The following is a 19,506-nucleotide window of genomic DNA, read 5'->3' on the forward strand; positions in this document are numbered from 1 at the left end:
TGTAGACATGACTTCAATTCAGAGTCAAGGATAACGCCCACGTTTTTTACTTCTGGTTTAATCTTTAGAGTCAGATTTCCAAGTCTGCATGAAAGTTCTTTTCTCTGTAGAACCTCTGTTTTATCTTTATTTAATTTAAGGAGGTTACCACTCATCCACTGTGTAACGCTAGCGAGGCAATCAATCAAGGGAATCAGGGCATCTTTATCGTCTGGTGCTACAGATAAATATAACTGGGTGTCATCTGCGTAACAACGAATATCTACACCATGGTTGCGGACAATTTCTCCAATCGGAAGCATATACGGGGAGAACGCTGTGTGAGGCGAGACTTCCCTCTGGGTGTGAGCATGTTGACTGATAAAATTGACATTTTCAGTGACCTGTTGTATGTATGCGAAACTAAGACACCCCAAGAGAAATAGTTCTTGGAAGAGTTCTTGGTTGTTAACGGAGGAAAAGACGGAACACAGAAAGATGACCGAGGGGATTAATTGTCACATTTACCTCAGTTAAAATTAATCAGACAATATCTTATGAAATACACCTGTGCACAAGATTCTCCATCCTCACAGTGGACTGACACTCACACTCTTTTAGAGTGACATTATTTCTAATAAACACTTGTTTAACAGCCTGCTGCATCTGAAACAAGCTGCTGCTTCGAGACTGTCATCATACTCAGCTGCTGGTAAAACTTTGCTCGGTTGTCAAAGAGCTGGTTCATTTATTTCCTGACAAACTGAAGCTCATATTGAAGGTTCTCTGTTATATTTACAGTTTATTACTGCTGACGTCCAGCTCACCTGCCTGCCTGCAGCCTCACTACGTCTCTTTCTATCCCGCACACTTTATCTAACATATCGATACGACTAAAATTAGGTCGGTTGGACAATCATAATGCCAGTTTCGGTTAATTTTCGATTAATTTCCCGGCCATGATGGGATGACCGTGTTGCTGTGTGGTTTGTTCTATGTTGAGTTTTCCTGATTTAAGCCTTTTTTAGTCATCCAACAAGTCTGCTTCTTATCACCTTCCTCGACACTCCCAAAACATTACTCAGCTTTACAGAATATAAAGTGGAATGAGATTTTTATGAGATTTGGTCTAGACATGTTTGAAAATGGAGAGGCTTGAGGCTAGTTGCTCCAGGCTACATAGTTTGTGTGTCTAATCTAATATCCATTCATCAGTGTGGTTTTGTCCAAACTAAAACAAGTCAATAACCGTTCTTTACGGACCTAAAAACAACTCTTATTTGCACAAATACGAGCTTTACTGACCCTCAAGAGGAAGTTTGAGATGTATAAATGCAACGATACGTGACTCTAGCAAAGCCTGGAGCTATAAAAATCGTACTCCCTTATTGAGTCCATCAGTCAGCCGCGTATTGTGTGAGCAAAATAACATAACGGATATTTTCTCCGTGACGTTCTGATGGCTCCATCAGTCGCCGCTGTCTGAGGCGAGACCTCCCTCTGGGTGTGAGCAGATGTCGAGGATGTTTAATTCATCATTTTGCCGCTGTTGCAGAAGTGGAAAAAAAAAACACAACAGATGGACCTGACTGCAAAATTCAGACACCTCATTTAGTTGGTACCTCTGGGTAGAAGCAGATGTCTGGGATGGGGGCCGACTCGTTGTACGTCTGGTTCCTGAAGGTGCTGGACTTGTCGAAGTCACACCACAGCTATGAGAGACCAACGGGGAGGGGGGTTATTGTTGTGGTACAGTATTTAAAAAAATGCAGGTTCAGTGTAAAAATAGCCAGAATCCCTCCTCATACATTTTTTTCATCAAGCCTTTAATCTTTCAAGATGTTTGTGTCAGAAATTCACAGCTGATTGTGGGTAAACAGATTCAACGCTCTGAGCAGGAAGCTGCACATTTGCACACTGTGACCTCATATTAAAGGAGTCATCAGCATCAACACTTTCAGAGAAATAAACATATGAATTAACTCATCTAATGCTGCAGCCAATATCCAATTTACATGTAAGTTTTTTTTTCATTTAATGTCTTGCTACTCACTGTATTGTTCCCTCAAAAATATAGATCTTTAAAAAATGACAGTGTGCAAGAGTTCAACACTTTTTAGATTAGATACTACTTTCGGGTCTGGTTTGGTGAAATCAAAGGATTTAATTGGAATGTTTTGCATGTGTGTTTCACCACAGATATTTTCTGTGTATCTAAATATATCTTATTCTTCTACCATAAAGCTTAATATTGTCAAAAATACACCATAATGAGCCACACTCTTGCACTGGGTGACACGTTTCTTCTTTACCATGAACACACCCACTGTAGTTTATTTTGACTGAGTCCCACACACCGTCTCCCTGCCAGAAAAACTCACTAGAGCAGAAAATGTTTATTAATCCACTGCTGAAAATAGTCACCGACAAATTTCATCCTGTTTGGGTTAAGTTTCAGTGGACATCTGTTTTAGGAAATTATGAAAACTTTATATTCATCTTTAGTAGGAACCAATTACACAAACAGGGTTGGGAAGGGAAGTTGTGCTGGGAAATGTACTAACTTTTCAACTTTCCATTTGTTGACAACCAGTTAACCATCAAGAAATCTTGGTGAAGCTCTTCACTCCTGCATTTCTATATCAGCACAATTTCTTAATCAAAGTGGATTTTTCATTATTATTAAGATTTAGTTTATATACCAAGACAACATAGTGAGTTAAAAATATAATATATGCATTATATTATATTATATATATGTGTTATATATGTATATATATATAATGCAGCATAATGAAATGCAACATATACAAGGCGACAATATAATGAAACAACGTAATGCAGTGTTGCGTGATGTAATGCAATATGATGTAATGCAGCATAACATAATGCGACATAACACAATGCAGCATAATGTAATGCAATGTAACATAATACAATGCAACACAATGCAATACAATGTAATGCAATGCAGTATAACACAATGCAGTGTAACATAATGCGACATAACACAATGCAGCATAATGTAATGCAATGTAATATAATGCAATGCAACAAATTGCGATACAATGTAATGCAATGCAGTATAACACAATGCAGCGTGACAATGCAGCATAACACAATGCAGCGTAACACAATGCAATGTAACATAATGCAATACAATGCAATGCAAAGCAGCATAACACAATGCAGCATAATGTAATGCAATGTAACATAATACAATGCAACACAATGCAATATAAAGTAATGCAATGCAGTATAACACAATGCAGCAAACATAATGCAGCATAATGTAATGCAACATGACATAATGCAATGTAACACAATGCAGTGTAACATAATGCAGCATAACGTAATGCAGTGTAATGCAATGCAACATAACACAATGCAGCATAATGTAATGCGATGTGACGTAATACAATGCAACACAATGCAATACACTGTAATGCAATACAGTATAACAATGCAGCAAACATAATGCAGCATAATGTAATGTAATGCAACATGACATGATGCAATGTAACACAATGCAGCGCAACGTAATGCAGTGTAACGCAATGTGGCGTAGCATAACATCATATAACACACATTGTTTGGTATTTAATAAAGAGCACACAATTTCTTCACTGTCTAGTAATAAAAAAGTTCCAGCTCTGATCTCTGCAAAATGGACCCAAGTCCCTAAAAACTTTCCTAAGTGCAAAAGTACAATTTTTATTTGCATTGTCAGAAGATCAACTATGTGGGAGATCTAGTATTTGGAAAACAGAAACAAAGTCATGTCAGAAAACCTGATTACATCACCCTCAATCTCTGCTGGGTGTATCAGTTTGGGGAGTGACGAGGTCTGCATGTAAACATCAATTCAGTGCATTTAGTTTCTAACTGGATATTTAACTCACTATATTGATCATGGCAGCCAGGAAGTTGATGAGAATTGAGACGAAGATGATGACGTTTCGGGCCGCGTAGGTCTCGTTAATCCAGCAGCAGGCTTTCCTCAGGACCAGAGGCAGACACTTATAGTCCTCCGCCGTTGTAACGAGGACTAGGCAGGAATGGAGGACGATGAGGACAGAGAACTGGATCACCATGGTTACCATCCTGCAGAAACACAATGAATGACAAAATAATAACATCAGCTATGGGCTGAGGATACTGTGTGTGAGGACTGGTCTTCCCAACACATTAAATCCTCATATATTTACATATGTAAATAATAAACATGTATACATCTTTATTGTATATTTGCACATACAATAACTAAGAGATGCTAAATTTGAGAGATGGATCTCATAATTACAATCTCCCACAATTTAAACAAAGCTCTGTTCCACTAACCTTGGCCATACAATGTGTTTTTCTTTCATAAGTCTTCCTAAAAATGAAAAATGTCTCCAGGTTTTTAATCCCATATTCTAAAATGAGCTACCACTGCTAACATCTGAACATCTTGTCATTTTACAAAGAAGAAAATTATTATTATCATTAGCATTCAACAAGAACGTCTACCATGAGACATAAAGTGTGTGTATAAATATTTTAATAATGCAATACCAGATAGATGTGAGATTTGAGATATTTAATGTAGACAATGACCCATCTGTAAACAAAATTTTTTTATTTTTTAAATTCTTCATTTAATTCTGTGCTGGGCATAAATATACTGCTGCAGTCTGGGACATGGGCTGCTCCGTTATTTATTAGAAAAAGTACAACAAATTCCATGTACATCCCACACATGGAATTTATTAAGGCAAAAATGCTGCAAAACTGTGACAAACCAGTAGTTTGCCCTGTCTTAACAGAGGAAACCTCAGTTGTGTCGCCAGCATTCAAATCTCCCACCAACTGTCTCTTAATACAATATCCTCATTGAGAGTCTCTCCTAGAACCATAGTCGCCCTGAACCGTCAAGGTATGGACCTTACGGTTCGGTGCATGCAGTCATGCAAAGAATACACTACAACCTAAACAATAACTGTCAAAACAATTTAATAATCCACTTACTCCGACATGCGTAACAATAACTCTAGAGCATGAGTTCCACCTGGAATGTTTTGGCAGCGCACCATTTAGCTGTAGCATGCATGCTAGAACCCAAAAAATTGATAAATTCTCCATAGCAAGACACGCACTAACTCTACACAAACAAATAACTCATGGCATTTTAGGACAATATTCTTAAGTTACATTAGTTAGCCAGTTAACGTTAGCTAATGTTAGCTAACATAGCCATGGATGTATAAAGAGAACTGGATACAGCATCGGAGGCAGGGCCCCGTTCATTCCTATGAAAGTTGCTCAGTGGCACTTGAAGCAAAAAGAAATCGACTTCGGGTAGGAAAGTACCTTGATCTTCTGCATTGTGTGGCCCATAGAGCATGCGCACTAGTGACTTTCGCTGGCCGAGTCGGCTACTTCCGGTTTAGCCCTCCGGCTAACTTGAATGGGGATAAAACAATTCAATCATGCGGTTCTTCTACGCTCTTCCTGTATCCAGTTCTCTTTATACATCCATGAACATAGCTAACGTTAGCTACACAAGACCACAAGGAAGTACATCATCACTACTCTTCACTGCCAATTTGGTACCTACAGTGGCAAAGTTGCATCCACGTAAATGTTTGAAATTAAATAAAACATTTAAGCTCATCACAAGACATTATGAATGTTTAAAGATAAGAAGAAAAGGAGTGAAACTTGAGGAAAACAATAGAAAGAACTGAAGTATGTAGCTAGTTAGCTACAGCTAATGTTTTCACAATTGGTATATTGACTGTTTGCAAATACTGTCAGTCTGAGCACACCTTTAGACATTTGTAGGGCGCTTAACACTCATGAGCTGAACAAAATTACCATTGTTTTATCTGGTAAAGAATAGAAAATGTTTCAACTGAAAATATTTCAGAAATGCAGATGAAAGAAACTTGCTTTAAGACACCACTTTGAGAGCTGTGAGTGAGGGGAACAGAAGCTAACCTGGGGCAAGGCTTTGGTTGTTTATTTATGTAAATATATTCCAGTTATCTATTTGTACATTAGAGCTGTTTTTTCTCTTTTACCTGGCGGAGGGAAGCAGGCTTTGGATAGTGGTGATGAAGATTAGCACAATGAAGGCGCACACCAGGTTGGACTTGAACACCTCGTCCCTCATCTGGGAGTACTGCACCATGAAGGGAAGAAGAAGAAGAAGAGAAAGAAAGAGGAAGAGAAGGTGAGGGGAAGATGGAGAAACACATTTTCAGACAAACAGAGAACACAATAAACTGCATCTCAAACACACCAAGACATTTTCCACAGATGCATGCAACGATTCAACCACAAGCGTTAGAGAGAGACAGGAGCCGGTGGGTTAGCTTTGGGGTCGGTGGGGTCCTGGGGAAGGTGCAAAGCTGACAAGCACAACGCTAGCTGTTAGCTGTTAGCTGTTAGCTGAGTCAGAGACACAAACGAAGCTGCAAAGCTGAAATTTGAATTCTCTTGATTTGAAAAATATTTGAAAATAAACTTTATTTTCCTCCAAAAGGTTTTATCGACACACCAGTGCTAACAACTCAACCATATTAAAATGTCAGAAAAGCAGTGGCGGGAAATAGCCTACGTATTTCCAGTAAATTCCGTTCTGATACCTTTGGTAGACTTTCTATTTTTTACACAACTACATCTCAGAGATAAATATTACTAGTACTAGTATAGTACTTTAACTCTGCTATATTCATCTAACAGCTGAAGTTACTGATTACTTTCAGTTTCAGATTTACACTCAGTGTGAGATAAAAATGGATCCTGTCTGGTAAAAATCTCTAAAATGTCAGCTTATCAGGTACTCTTAGTTTTAGAAAAGTCATTGTAATCCTAACTGAAATGAAAAATATAGAGATTGTTCACCAAATGTACAAAAAGCTGCATATTTACAAATTTGGGAATTTTCATCATTGATAATCAGTACATTTCATTTTGATGGTTTAGAAACATGAGAGTATTGACCCACTGTAGTGATTCAACTAATACTATTATCAGTTTATTTGTAAGAGACCATGCTAATCAATCAATCAGAAAAAAGGGAAACTGTAAATGAGCTACAGTTAGCCTAGAATGCTAATTTTCATCTGTTGACCCAGGCCAGATGTTAAAGAAATTGTTCAACATTTTTGGAAATTACGCTTATTTGCTTTCTTACTGAGTTAGATGAGAGAATTGATACATCTCTCATGTCTCTTGTTAACATACAGAGCTGGTGGTGGGAGGCGATTGGCTTAGCTTAGCATAAAGACTAGAAGCAGAGGAAAACAGCTAGCTTAGCTCTAACCAAAGCTTGAAAATTCACCTACTAATGCCTCAGAAACTCACTAATTAACAGGCTATATCTTGTTAATTTAACAACTACAGTCAGAAATGTAAAATAAAAAATAACAATGTGTGGTTTTAGGGGGAGTTATGTACTGTAACAACAACACTACAGGAAGTAAAGTGACAGAACATAACAAGACACTTGGTAGGCTTATTTTTTAAGTGTGGAGAAAACCCTAGCTGTTTTCCCTCTGCTAAGCTAAACTAATTGTCTCTCAGCTCCAGGTCTCAAAAATGCACTAATGTCTATAAAATGTCTATGAGTTGTAACAGTTTCACCAAATAGTGATTTTTCCCTCTAAACTTCTCATGTTGTTTCATTTCAATAAATGTTCAAATGATCCAATATTTCACCACAAATCAAAGATTAGAGAAAAAGTCCAAAAACTGAAAACAGATTTGTGTATCAGAACTTTGTTTTTTCTTCTTTCCTCTCCCATTAATCATCTCACCACCCCTCAGATTTATCTGCTGACCCTTTGGAGGGGCCCGACCCCTAGGTTGGGAACCACTGGACTAAACTAGCTAACTGTATATAAAGTAGTGTAAACTAGCTCCACCTCCAGCAGCTACAACAGTAACATGCTGCTCTAACACTGATGCTTCACTATTAATAATCTAATGATGTCATATATAATAATATATCAGTCAGAGGGACCAAACCACTACTTTTACTGCAATACTTTAACTACATCAAGCTCATAATACTGATGTACTTTTACTGCAATACTTTAACTACATCAAGCTCATAATACTTATGTACTTTTACTGCAATACTTTAACTACATCTAGCTCATAATACTTATGTACTTTAATTTAATTAAGTAGGATTTTAATTAAGTAGGATTTTTTATGCAGGACTTTTACTTGTAATGGAGTATTTTACATTGCTATATTGGTATTTTTTCCTTAAATAAAGGATTACTTCTTCCACCACTGCATAAAAGTGAGTTTTTGTTGAACTACAGAGAGTTATTTTCATGATCTCATTGCAGTTTTATTGACGTAAAAGGAGGAAACTGTCTGGTGGTTTAGATCGAGGGCATTAACATTTCCTGAAGAACTCCTTCATCTGATGTAAGGCTCTAAACTGATGAGTCACCCGTCTGGACCAACAGCCTGACTCATCACAGTCTGAGACTTTTACACCCCTGTGACCCCCGCTGCCCCGCCCTCGCTCTGTCTCTTTCTCAAAGGGTGCTGGGAAATTAGCAAGAGGATATACTTCACGTTTCGTCACAACTTTGGCAAAAAAAAAAAAAAAAAAAAATGAGGAAGGCCAACAGCAAATCACTGCACATTTACTGAAGAGGTTAAGAGGTCAACCAAAAAAAAAAGAGGGGGGGGGGGGGGGGGGGGGGGGGGGGGGATCTTGAAAAGTTCTGATAAGATGGCGGTGGGAAACACAAAAGTGGAGTGGGAAAAGGGGCCGATATGAAGGTCAACTCAAAGGTCAAAGGCTTATTCATAAAATTAAATATATGGGGAGGAGGGCACAAAAAGCCACAGGAGCACATTGCATTCACCAAAAGAAAAAGAACATTCAAAGACATTTTCTGCTTATTATGACTTCCATATCTCATAGTTATGACTCTTCATGTCATAATGATGGATTATTATCTCAGCTCATTTTTTGCTGCACCATTCCATCAAATTGAAATATTCTTTTTATTTTGTACGGTATTTTAGACACATTTCCCCAAAAATTCAGACTGATATATTTCTATTTCTTACCTACCTCCTTGAATATCCTTATCTTGTTTTCTTTTAAAATTGATGTAACTTGACTGAAACAACACAATTTCCAACAGGAATTATTTAAATTACTCTGGTAATATACGGTGTCTGTCTAAAAATGATGATTAAAAGGTAAATATCTGATCATTACAAGATGCTAAAATAAAATTATGGGATAAGGAAGTCATACATTTGAGAAAACAGCTCAGATATATATAATATATATATGTATATATTCTTTTAGTGAATGCAATGTAAAAGGAAAAAAAAAAAGTTGAACGAGTCAACTTTTTCTACAAGAGTGTAAAAACAGGTCCATTGCGTGGACTTTTGGTCATGAGTAAACTGAAGGACGTTCTGCCAAAGATCAATGTTTCGCCCCGCTGACTATTTCAAAGTGTTCGATACAAAAATCAGAACCGACTGTCTAAATTTGCAGGATTAAACATGAGTCAGGGTTAAGTTGGTTTAATGTTTGAGCACAATACTTGCAGTAAATCACCAAAAACATGTTAGAACCTATCTACTGTTATAAATTTGGCTTTCGTGTTTATTCATGCAGTGAATTACAGTGAACTAGTATGGAGTCTAAAATGTGCCACCAGGAAAAATGGACTCTTACAGGTTTTTTTATAATCAAATAATACATTTAATAAATTATAAATATGAAATGTCTAGTAGTTTGACCAAGTGATCTTAACTTTTCATCTGTCTAAACCTCAAATAATCTTAACTTTTTTCAGAGCTTTCAACTGCATCTCATGGTCATCCTCAGCGGATGAACTTGAGATGAAACTGAAAGCTCTGGGAAAAATATAATAAACAGACCTAGAAGAAGAAGAATTTTGTCAAACTACTATAAATTGCTTGATTAAATATTAGTTTAAATGTTGATTTAATTAATAAAAAATAAATATGGTAAAGATAATTAGATATTCAAATTAAAAATTCAATTAATTTCTCTTTAAATGAGGAACTGATATTAAAAATTTTAATTATTACAAAATCTATTTAAAAAAAAAAAACTCTTACATTTTGCTTTTTTTTTAAAGTTTTTAAATAAAATGACAAAATGGAAACTATAAGAAACAAATGAAATGTGAGATGGAGTATGATAGTCAGACAAATGAGTGAGTTGAATTTAAAAAAAAAAAAAAAAAAAAAAAAAAACAATTTCAAAGCCTTTTTAAAATTCATTTTGTAATTCTTTTTTAAAAATTAAATTAAGAATTTATAATTTAAAGACAAAATAATGTTTTTTGCATTCTTGAAATACAAGTTCAATTTATAATAAACTTTTCTAATATTTCAATTAATTATTTGACTATTCATAAAAAGTGTGAAAGTCTACAATTATTCTGGTGACACACTTGAGACTCCGTACACTGGAAAGACAAATGGAGGAAATTCATTGAAAAAAGAAAGAAATAAGTTATTATTTTCCCATAGATTATCCAACGTCCCCCAGTTATACCATTAAGTTTTGTCTGGTGTTAAAGTGACTCATGTAAATACAGTGAATAATACCACGCTTCTTTCTCTGCGATACCAACAGTATCTCAATTGCCTTTAGCTTACTCATGATAGAAAAAAAAAAAAAACTTGATTGTTACTGTTTTCCTTCTGAAAATCTTCATCTAAGAATAGATATGAGGAGGGAGAGAGAAAGAAGAAAACAGTTATCTGTCTAAAACCCCAGCTACCTTCTCTTCCAGGCTGGAGTCTTTAAACATCAGTGAGAAAGGCTTGATATGCTCTCTTCTCAACTTATCGCCACTCCGTAAGTCGATGGCGCTCTCTATTCGCTTGTTAATTTCCTCAGGACCAGAGTGGACATGCAAAGCTTGTGCGAGATGGTTTGGAAGCAGATTTATCGAATTTCTCGTTAGGGCAGCCAGAGTCTAGGGGGAAAGCACATGCACATAGAATGAACCTGCTTGTCCCCCTTTTTTTTTGTTTCATTCAAGTTACAAATGAAAGAGAACAGACACACAGTTACGTTCATTACATACACAAAAGAAAAAGAAGATAAAGGAAAATAAAAAAAGGTAGAAAAGGGAAGACCAAAATGCAACAACTGTATCAGACCAAAAAAACAGCTCAGGGCAAGTCATGCATCTCTCATTCAATCGCAGCACGTTCACTTTTCACTGATGGTAGTGGTGACAAAGCATATAATTATGCACACATTATAACAAAGCTGTAATTTCTGTCCGCTGCTGTGATCGGAAGTGGAAAGATTGGCAATGAAAACATACAAAAACAGATGACAATTTGAAATTATGAGGCATGAAATGGAGGACAGAAAGCACATTTAGCTGCAAAATGTCATGAATGATGTACAACAAATTCACAAAATTGAAACATTTTACAAACATTTATTTTATTCTATTTTAAATCTTTAAAGGTCTCAGGTTGAAAACATAACAGATTTTCAACCAACAAAAATGTTTGAGCATTTTCAAACTGAACTCTCTTAAATACATTTTTTCCTCAAACAGGACATGCTTGCAAGATGTTAATATGCAATATTATAAAATCTAATTGAGTGATACAAGAGTCTCCTCAGCTTTTAATTTTCCGCTTCATCACTTCTCATCTTGCTTGGCCTTCCTTCTCTCTCTGTAACAAAAAATATCCTGAAAGTTGTTTGTTACCTTCTGAAATTCTCTTTTTAAAACCCTTTAAACGCACAATATGTAATTTCAGCCGCTAGGCGTCTCAATCAAAACAATAACAAAAGACGGAGTGTGACGACGGTGTGAAGTAGCAAGGGATCATGGGAGTTGTTGTCTTCGTTGTTAAATAACCAGCTTCACCGGGATAGGATTACTCCAGTGTTAATGGTTCAGGATGTTTTTACCCGCAGAGGTCTCCTCCTCTCCAGAACAAACAGACCCGGAGATTACAGGTAAAAACACTGAATAAAGCTGTTCCACCTAAAAAAATCAATAATTCTCCGACGATGTACGGCGACCACCGGACATCCGGTACGGGCTGTTAGCCGAGCTGCTGCTAACACTTGTTCGGTTTATTTCTCTTATAACTTTAGATCCAGACGTTTCTCCCGGGAGCCGAATTATCCGCAGAGGTCTCCTCCTCTCCAAAAACAAACGTACACGCAGATTAAAATTGTTAAAATACTAATTAAAGCTGTTAAAGCTGCCAACTTCTGTCTTTACCTTTTATTAGAAGTGTGTTCATCTCGCGGTTTAGCTGTGCACCTACACACAGTAAGAACAACAGACTCTTTTTTAAGTAATTCTTTGTGGTATCAATTTATTTTCCTCACTTATATCTTTCTTTATATACTTTGTTATTTAATTCTTTTGCCAGTTATTCTAAAATACCCTTGTAAGACAACAGACTGTTTAAAGGACAGTCCTCCTTCTGTGCAAAAATGTATTTAAAAGTTGATCTGAAGCTAATATGAAGCTCCAAAAGAGTCAAATCAAGTAGATATCTTTCAAAGTTACAGTCTTTTCAGTGCCAAAGTTCCTCTTTTTGTTACTATACTTCCACCTGCAGCTCAACAGGGAAACACTGTCTGAGGAAACACAAAGAGGAGAATTTGCTGCTAAAAAAAAGACTGTAATCAGTCTGGTAATCAAAGTCTAAAACCTGATGGTAAAAAAAACATTTTTTAAAAAACACTGGTTGGGTCGTGGTGTTGTACTCATCTCCGCCCATGTCGGAGGAAACGACACATTCATTCAAGAGAAGCACTTGAAGTTAAAGTGATAAAGGTCATACACGAGGATCAAACTCATTTTCTCAGAGCCGTTGACATTAGCTCTCCACCATTAGCTGTGAGTTAAAGCCGCCGCACGGCAACTTTGGACAAATTACCCTTTGGAGTGTCTGAGGCCTATAGAGCCAGCAACCATTAAAGTGATTAAGGGAAAAATGTGTGATGATGGGAATGTGTGTGTGTGTGTGTGTGTGACATTCAGTACGTCTCCGACCAATCAGATGTCTCTCCTCGTCTCACTTAACGCAACACATTCACAAATTAAGTCCATCACACTGAGATTATTAAAAGTTCATTTTCAGACTTGAAACGAATTGATGCTCTCGAACAAATCTTAATAATTATCTTTCTTTTTCTTTTTTCTTTTTTTTAAAACTTTCAGGGCTTTACCATAAATGAATCATCTGTTGAATAAAACATCAGAAAACACTGAAGAATGACTGAAGACACTGAATGTCTTGTTTTGTCTGAGCAACAGCAACAATATTTAATTTACTATAATGGAAGGAAAAGCAGACAATTCTTCAAATGACTTAAACGATTCATCAAAATAGTTTTAAGATAAGTTTTCTGGCGATCGACTAATGGTTGCAGCTCTAAATCAGAGTTACCTGCAGATTTAAAATGACTGCAGTTTGGAGGTTTATTGGTCAAGAAACTCGTATTTATTAATGTCAGCAAAAATATTCAGATATTTTTAAACAGCTCATATATTCAAATGTAAGACATGCAAGCCGCGAACCGTCAAAGGACTTATTCAGTCCTCCCAGCAGTACACAATATTTGTTTTGAGCAAACTTTTATGATAGCGGAAAGCATATGTGTAAATGTAACCCTGAATTCTTGGTAGTTAGCGTCCTGCAGTCACTCTGGGCTGTGGGGAATAAGCGGACTACAGTTTCTGTCACTGTTACACTCACAAATGTCCCTCTAAAACAAAGGCACATAGGAACCAAAGTTACACCTCGGTAAAGAGAACATGAACAGGCAATTTAAATGTTACACATAAAATAATAAAGTGCTGTGAATCGTATAAAATAATAAATGTAATTCTGCAAAAGTCCAAATTAATGTAGTGGAAATATTCCTGCAGAAATATACTGTAACATATCTAATATTGTAAAGCTTAATAGGCAACATAAATGAGCACACTTAAGTAAACTTAAGTAATTAAAATGTAGCATGTACAGTAACTATATTTACAGTTATATAAGCAATGTCAAAGACTGCTGAAGAAATAGAACAATCTTAAATAAACGATCCAGTCTATAGAAATAGGGGAAAAACATACTTGGTGTTAATTCTTCCAAAGATCCACGATTGTCAGATTAATTCATAATATGAGGAAATTAACAAGTATTAACAAAGAATTTATCAAATATTGAACCAGGAAGAGTCTGTCTACCTATATAATACTCAGGTCTTCCTCATATCTTGTCCTCTGCCAGAACAAAGTATAAACCGAATATAAACTGCACACTTTTGCTCTCGACACACAATAAACGTAAGCGAGAAAGAGCTGCACTGAAGTTGAACTCGTACTCAAAACAAAACCTCTGTTGCATATGAATGAAAAGGCGTAACCTGCGTGTCAAAATGATTTACATATATGGAGCCGCCACAGAAAGCACACAAGCTTTTCATTATAGTGAAGACAATCGGACGGCATTTTGTGGAATCAGAAGAGCATCAAACACTTCAATTGTGTGTGTTTCTAGGGCCTCCTCATGGCGGTGACATGTCGACCTCATTATCAGTTTATTTTTGAATGATCTCAGCTCACTTATGTGCAGAATAAACTAACATAATGAACATGCGTGAATGCAGCATGGGTTGTATAAGCTGTATACGGTGGTGGAAGAAGTTTTGAGATGATTTACCTGAGTGTAAGTGACAATACTACAGTATAAAAATACTCCTTTACAAGTTTACAGTCAAAATCTTGCTTTAGTAAAATCACAGAAGTATTACTTGCAAAATTTACTCAGTTTACAAAAAGTAAAAGCACTCATGATGCACTCAGTTATATTTACGTAAGGGTCAATGGCCCTCTTTACACCTGGTATTAACATCCGTCTGAGGTGATCCGATCACAAGTGGAAAGCTCTAAATACACACAAGACACATTGAGGATGCATTGAGATCCGATCACTCAGACCACATTCGGAGGTGGTCTGGGCCGCATGCATGGATGTATAATAAGAGCTGGATAGGGCGCCACCGCTCAGCCAATTTTTCCCAGTGGCCACTCGCGGTATTGCAGCAAAAAATCTGAGCCTGTTCCCCATAGACCACCATTGTAAAAGAGACGCCTGTAAAACTGTTGACAGGACGCCTCGAACTGCAAACAACGTCAATTATGACTCTTTCTATTATGAACTTTTGATCCATGGAGGTTTTATATTTGTAAAATTTCCTCAAGCCGAGAAAAGCTATTTAAAAATCCGTGACGTCATCACAATGTAAAGTCTATGGGCCGAGCAGGAGCTCGCGGGCAGGGCCAGCGGGGTGAAACACTACTGCGCATATTCAGTGGGCCATGCAACGCGGAAACTTTTTTTGGCGTATGAAGCGAGCAATTCCTATAAGACTGAATGGGTGCCATTTTTAGTCCGGTATCCAGCTCTTATAATACATCCATGGGCGCATGTGGCCACATTCTTTTAGTAGTGTAAACGCAATGCATCCTGGGCCGCATTGAAAGACCGCCTACTCAGCTGACGTCCTCTATTTTCCAGCAGACTAGACACAGGACCCTCCATCCAAAGCTGTTCAACTTGTCTGATAATAATTTTGTTTTTCATGTGAATTAAAAACGTAATCCACCTCCCGTTTTTTGCTGTTTTTCTTGTTTCTCTAACCAGTTTCCATCTTCAAATCCACAATTAGAATAGAAATTAAACCATTAATTTTACGCTTGTCTGTCTAAAAAAATATTTCAGAGGCGAAACGTTGCTGGATAGTTTCCTCTGTCCTGTCAAGTTGATAACTACAGTTTTTAGTTTTGCTGTGCTGCTCGACATGATGGAGCTCAGGATCTATCAGGAGCATGACTGCTTTACTTTGAATAGTTTCACTGTATGAACCTGGACTGCATGTGTGCAACATCTGACCTACTGGATGTGTAGAAGAACACAGAACATTGCTGTCAGCGTGTCGGAGATTTAAATAATCAATGAAGTTATGCTGTTGTATCTTATGCTTAAATGCACACAGTGTCTCTGAATGGTGAGACACAGCTGCTCTCTCTCTCCCGACGTGGAATATTTATATATATCCTGAATATTTATCCTGTTATCAAACAAGTTGAATACAGCTTTATATGAATAACGAACGAAATTTGGTTTTTGAAAACAGAAATGATGTGAGATCCGATCACATGTGGTCACTCAGGACGCATGTTAATACCAGGTTTAAACAGGGACGATGTGTTCTGCTCTAAATTAATTTCATTAAACATTAATATTAAATATCAGTGTCAATAAGATAATTACACTGATTGTAATACACACTGATAATCTGTCATTGTGTTACTCTTGAATCTCCACTTCCACATTAAAAACTCCACATGCTTCAGTAACGACAGACCCGTCAGAGGGTGAGAAGGTGTTTTTAATTCTTCATTGGCCTCTTTATAACATCGATAAGATATTCAGCCGTCCACTTATGACACAAGGGCTCAAAGGGGACAGTTGCCAGTATTATGAACCAAGCCGCCATGATTGTTTCTGGCGTGCACGTCCCTACAGAAGCAAACAGCCTGAAGGCCTTCGATCTCTGACATTTCTTTTCTTTATACTGGGTCAGTGTGATGTTGCCTGGAGCAGCGGCCGGGTGTATGGGGGGCAGCAGTATGGGGTTATGTGTATGATACATATGAAAAACAGAGTATGTTTTGTAGTTTGAAAATGCCAACATAGGACGCCAGGAAAAGGGCAAGTAGAGGTGGTGGTGGAGAGGGGAGGGGGGGCGACGGAAAGATCAAACCATATGAACACATACAGCGATGTCAGAGGGTTTTTTTTTTTTATGTGCTGGATGTCTCACATGTCTGGTAGTGTGACAGATTATCTGATACTTTACAGCCAGAAATGATCATTTTCTGCAGCATGACTTGTTTGGAACCGATGCTCCTCCAAAAGGATTGCAAACGCGCAGTTATGTAAACCACAAACATGACTTCAGGGCAAATGAAGGATGTGAAATATCTCAACATCTACAGCATGGATAAGCACAATATTTTTTTTGCACAGACATCCCCAGACGATGAATCTTAATGACTTCCCAACCTTTCATCTAGTGATGTTAGCATGCTCATGTTACACCAGCCAGGCTGCAATGACAACAGCAATGTAAGACATGGAGCAGACTGGTTGTTATCAGCTGCTTCATCATCAGCTGTTCGGCTAACAGCTAACTTGTAATTACAGCCTGACAGATACTGGATATTTGGAAGCTGATTGTTTTAAAGTCCCCCTTCCACCCAAAAATGTGTTTTTCTTCTTATTCCTACAGTTGGATGTTTGAGCTTCAATGTGCAGAGTTTGACACTAGAAGGCTGTTTTCACATTTATCTGCTCAAAGTGGAAAGTTTCTCTGAGCTCATTGAAAATCGGATTTTTAAGGGCCCGCATGAGCAGGATTTGTGACATCACGACTAGTTTTGAAGCCAAACGTGGTCCAGTATTCAAGCCTCCAGCGCACAAACACTGAGAATAGACTTTACAGTGCAGTTAAACTTCTGAAATGAAATATATTTACATATTTATAGATGCGGAAAGACTATATGTAATTTAAAGGATTTTAACATGGTAATTATACTTTACACATTATTATTATTATTATGCCAAGCAGAGTATTTTTGTATGTCTTAAGACATGTCTGGGAGGGACGATCTTTAAAAAACAAATTATTTTTTCTTAAAGTCCAAAGTCCACTCAAAAACCCTTTTTTAATTTCTTGTTCCTTCAGCTGGATGTTGTTGTTTTCTCTCTACAGAATGATGTATGTGCAGTTTCAGCTTAAAATCTCAGTTTAACACCTACGAGCAGGATTTGTCACATCGCAACTGGTTTTGCTGCAAAATCGTGGTCCAGTATGCAGCTTACATACAAGTGTGATGTGGAAACTTGAAGCCTCCAGTGCAGAAACACTGAGAATGGACATTACAGTGAAGTGGGAGACATCTTGAAATGTATAATATTCATAAATTCTGGGTTTTTTAATAAAGGGGAAGGAGTAGTTGTAATTTTTAGGAGATTTTAAGAAGGTAATTTAACTTTTTTTTGTGGAAAACCCATATTAAACACAAGGGTTTTTATCATTTTCCAGCTATAAATTGATGTAATATCTTGTGAACAGGTATATGGAGGTGGAATGAGTTCGGGTGACTGACACCAAAAAAAAAAGAAATCGGAAAGTGAACCCATTTCTTTTTGGGGGCCTGGATTTCACGGAGCAGACACAGAGTGACTGGGTCCTCTAAGGAAAACATACAACCTCCTTTGAGGTGAAAGTACTGTGACAGTGCCTGTGCATCATGGGAGCCAGCAGGCATACAGTGAGGCATGAAAGAGGTAAAGACAGAGCCACTCAGCCGGTAGGGGAGTCTGATTTCAGGGCTGGAGCTCATCATCAAGGACTCACACGTTCCTTCTGAGGATGAATCTTCTGGGTCTGATGACAACAGTCAAGCCCGGATGGGCGATAGTTCCCGTAATTACAGTGACGAACAGGATGTGATGACATTTATTTGATGGCTATCAGCAAAAAAATAGGATGTTTGGAAGATAATGGTTGGCCACGGATACCAAATAGTGTTTTTCATGGTTATCGGCTAGAAAGCAGAAAGACACAGCTGCTGCTCTCTTATTACTCTTTACTGCATCTTCAACCAGCTGTTTGTAATTAATGGAAGTTTATATTGTAAATGACAGCATGTAAACTGTAATAATCTCCATATAACATACATACAATCATTTTTTATTTACCTTCACTGTCCTACTTATTGTCCTGAATTCTAATCCTCCTCGTAGCACATCAGATCAGTACATTAATATATTTCAAACCTCATCTGATCACATACTGATCCACCCTATATCTCTTCCTAGATGAGATTTTCTCAAACGAGACCACCTTCCCTATTTGAATAATCCATTCATGACGATGATGACGCTTCCCCCTGGTGTCTTCCAGCCCCTGAACATAATCTGTCTCCCCGTTATTATTATATGAGTCAGGCTGAAATCTGAAGCTTGACAATCTGACACAGTTAGAAATTATCGTTTGAAAAAACACAAATACATTTATGGATTTTCTTCCACTAGTTCTATACCAGAGAGAACATTCAACAAAGCATCAATGTCCCTTCAGATCTTTCACATTTCCAACAATCTGCGTTGTCTCTGAGCTTGAGTGGACACATCTAATAAAAAAACAGGCTCCAAACTAACTGTGACGTAGCAAATAACGCTCATAGGTACATGAGTCAAACTGAGATTTAAGGCAACATCCAACTGAAGGAACAAGAAGAAAAACACATGTTTGAATGGAGGGAAACTTAAAAATGTGTGACTGAGATATAAACTATGTAAATTATATTACAATGTCTTAAGTCACTTATATTGTTTTCACCATTGGAGTAAGAGCACTATGACACCATAAACTGTATAAAAATATGGACGTAG

General features: G+C 37.3%; 1 protein-coding gene across 2 annotated transcripts in view; it reads right to left on the reverse strand.

Moving 5' to 3' along the window:
* adcy8 (adenylate cyclase 8 (brain)) overlaps positions 1-19,506 on the reverse strand; it is a 122,123-nt gene that overhangs the window by 23,508 nt on the left and 79,109 nt on the right. Inside the window, exons 8-11 of one of the 2 annotated variants that reach the window (XM_042428025.1) lie at positions 10,773-10,970; positions 6,045-6,145; positions 3,882-4,083; positions 1,602-1,691 (exon numbers count right to left, since the gene is read on the reverse strand). In XM_042428025.1, coding sequence (XP_042283959.1) covers positions 1,602-1,691; positions 3,882-4,083; positions 6,045-6,145; positions 10,773-10,970 — 591 coding nt within the window. The remainder of the gene's footprint in view (positions 1-1,601; positions 1,692-3,881; positions 4,084-6,044; positions 6,146-10,772; positions 10,971-19,506) is intronic. The other variant, XM_042428026.1, reaches the window with a different exon arrangement.

Source organism: Thunnus maccoyii, chromosome 12 (genome assembly GCF_910596095.1).
Source record: "Thunnus maccoyii chromosome 12, fThuMac1.1, whole genome shotgun sequence".
Lineage (NCBI taxonomy): Eukaryota > Metazoa > Chordata > Actinopteri > Scombriformes > Scombridae > Thunnus > Thunnus maccoyii.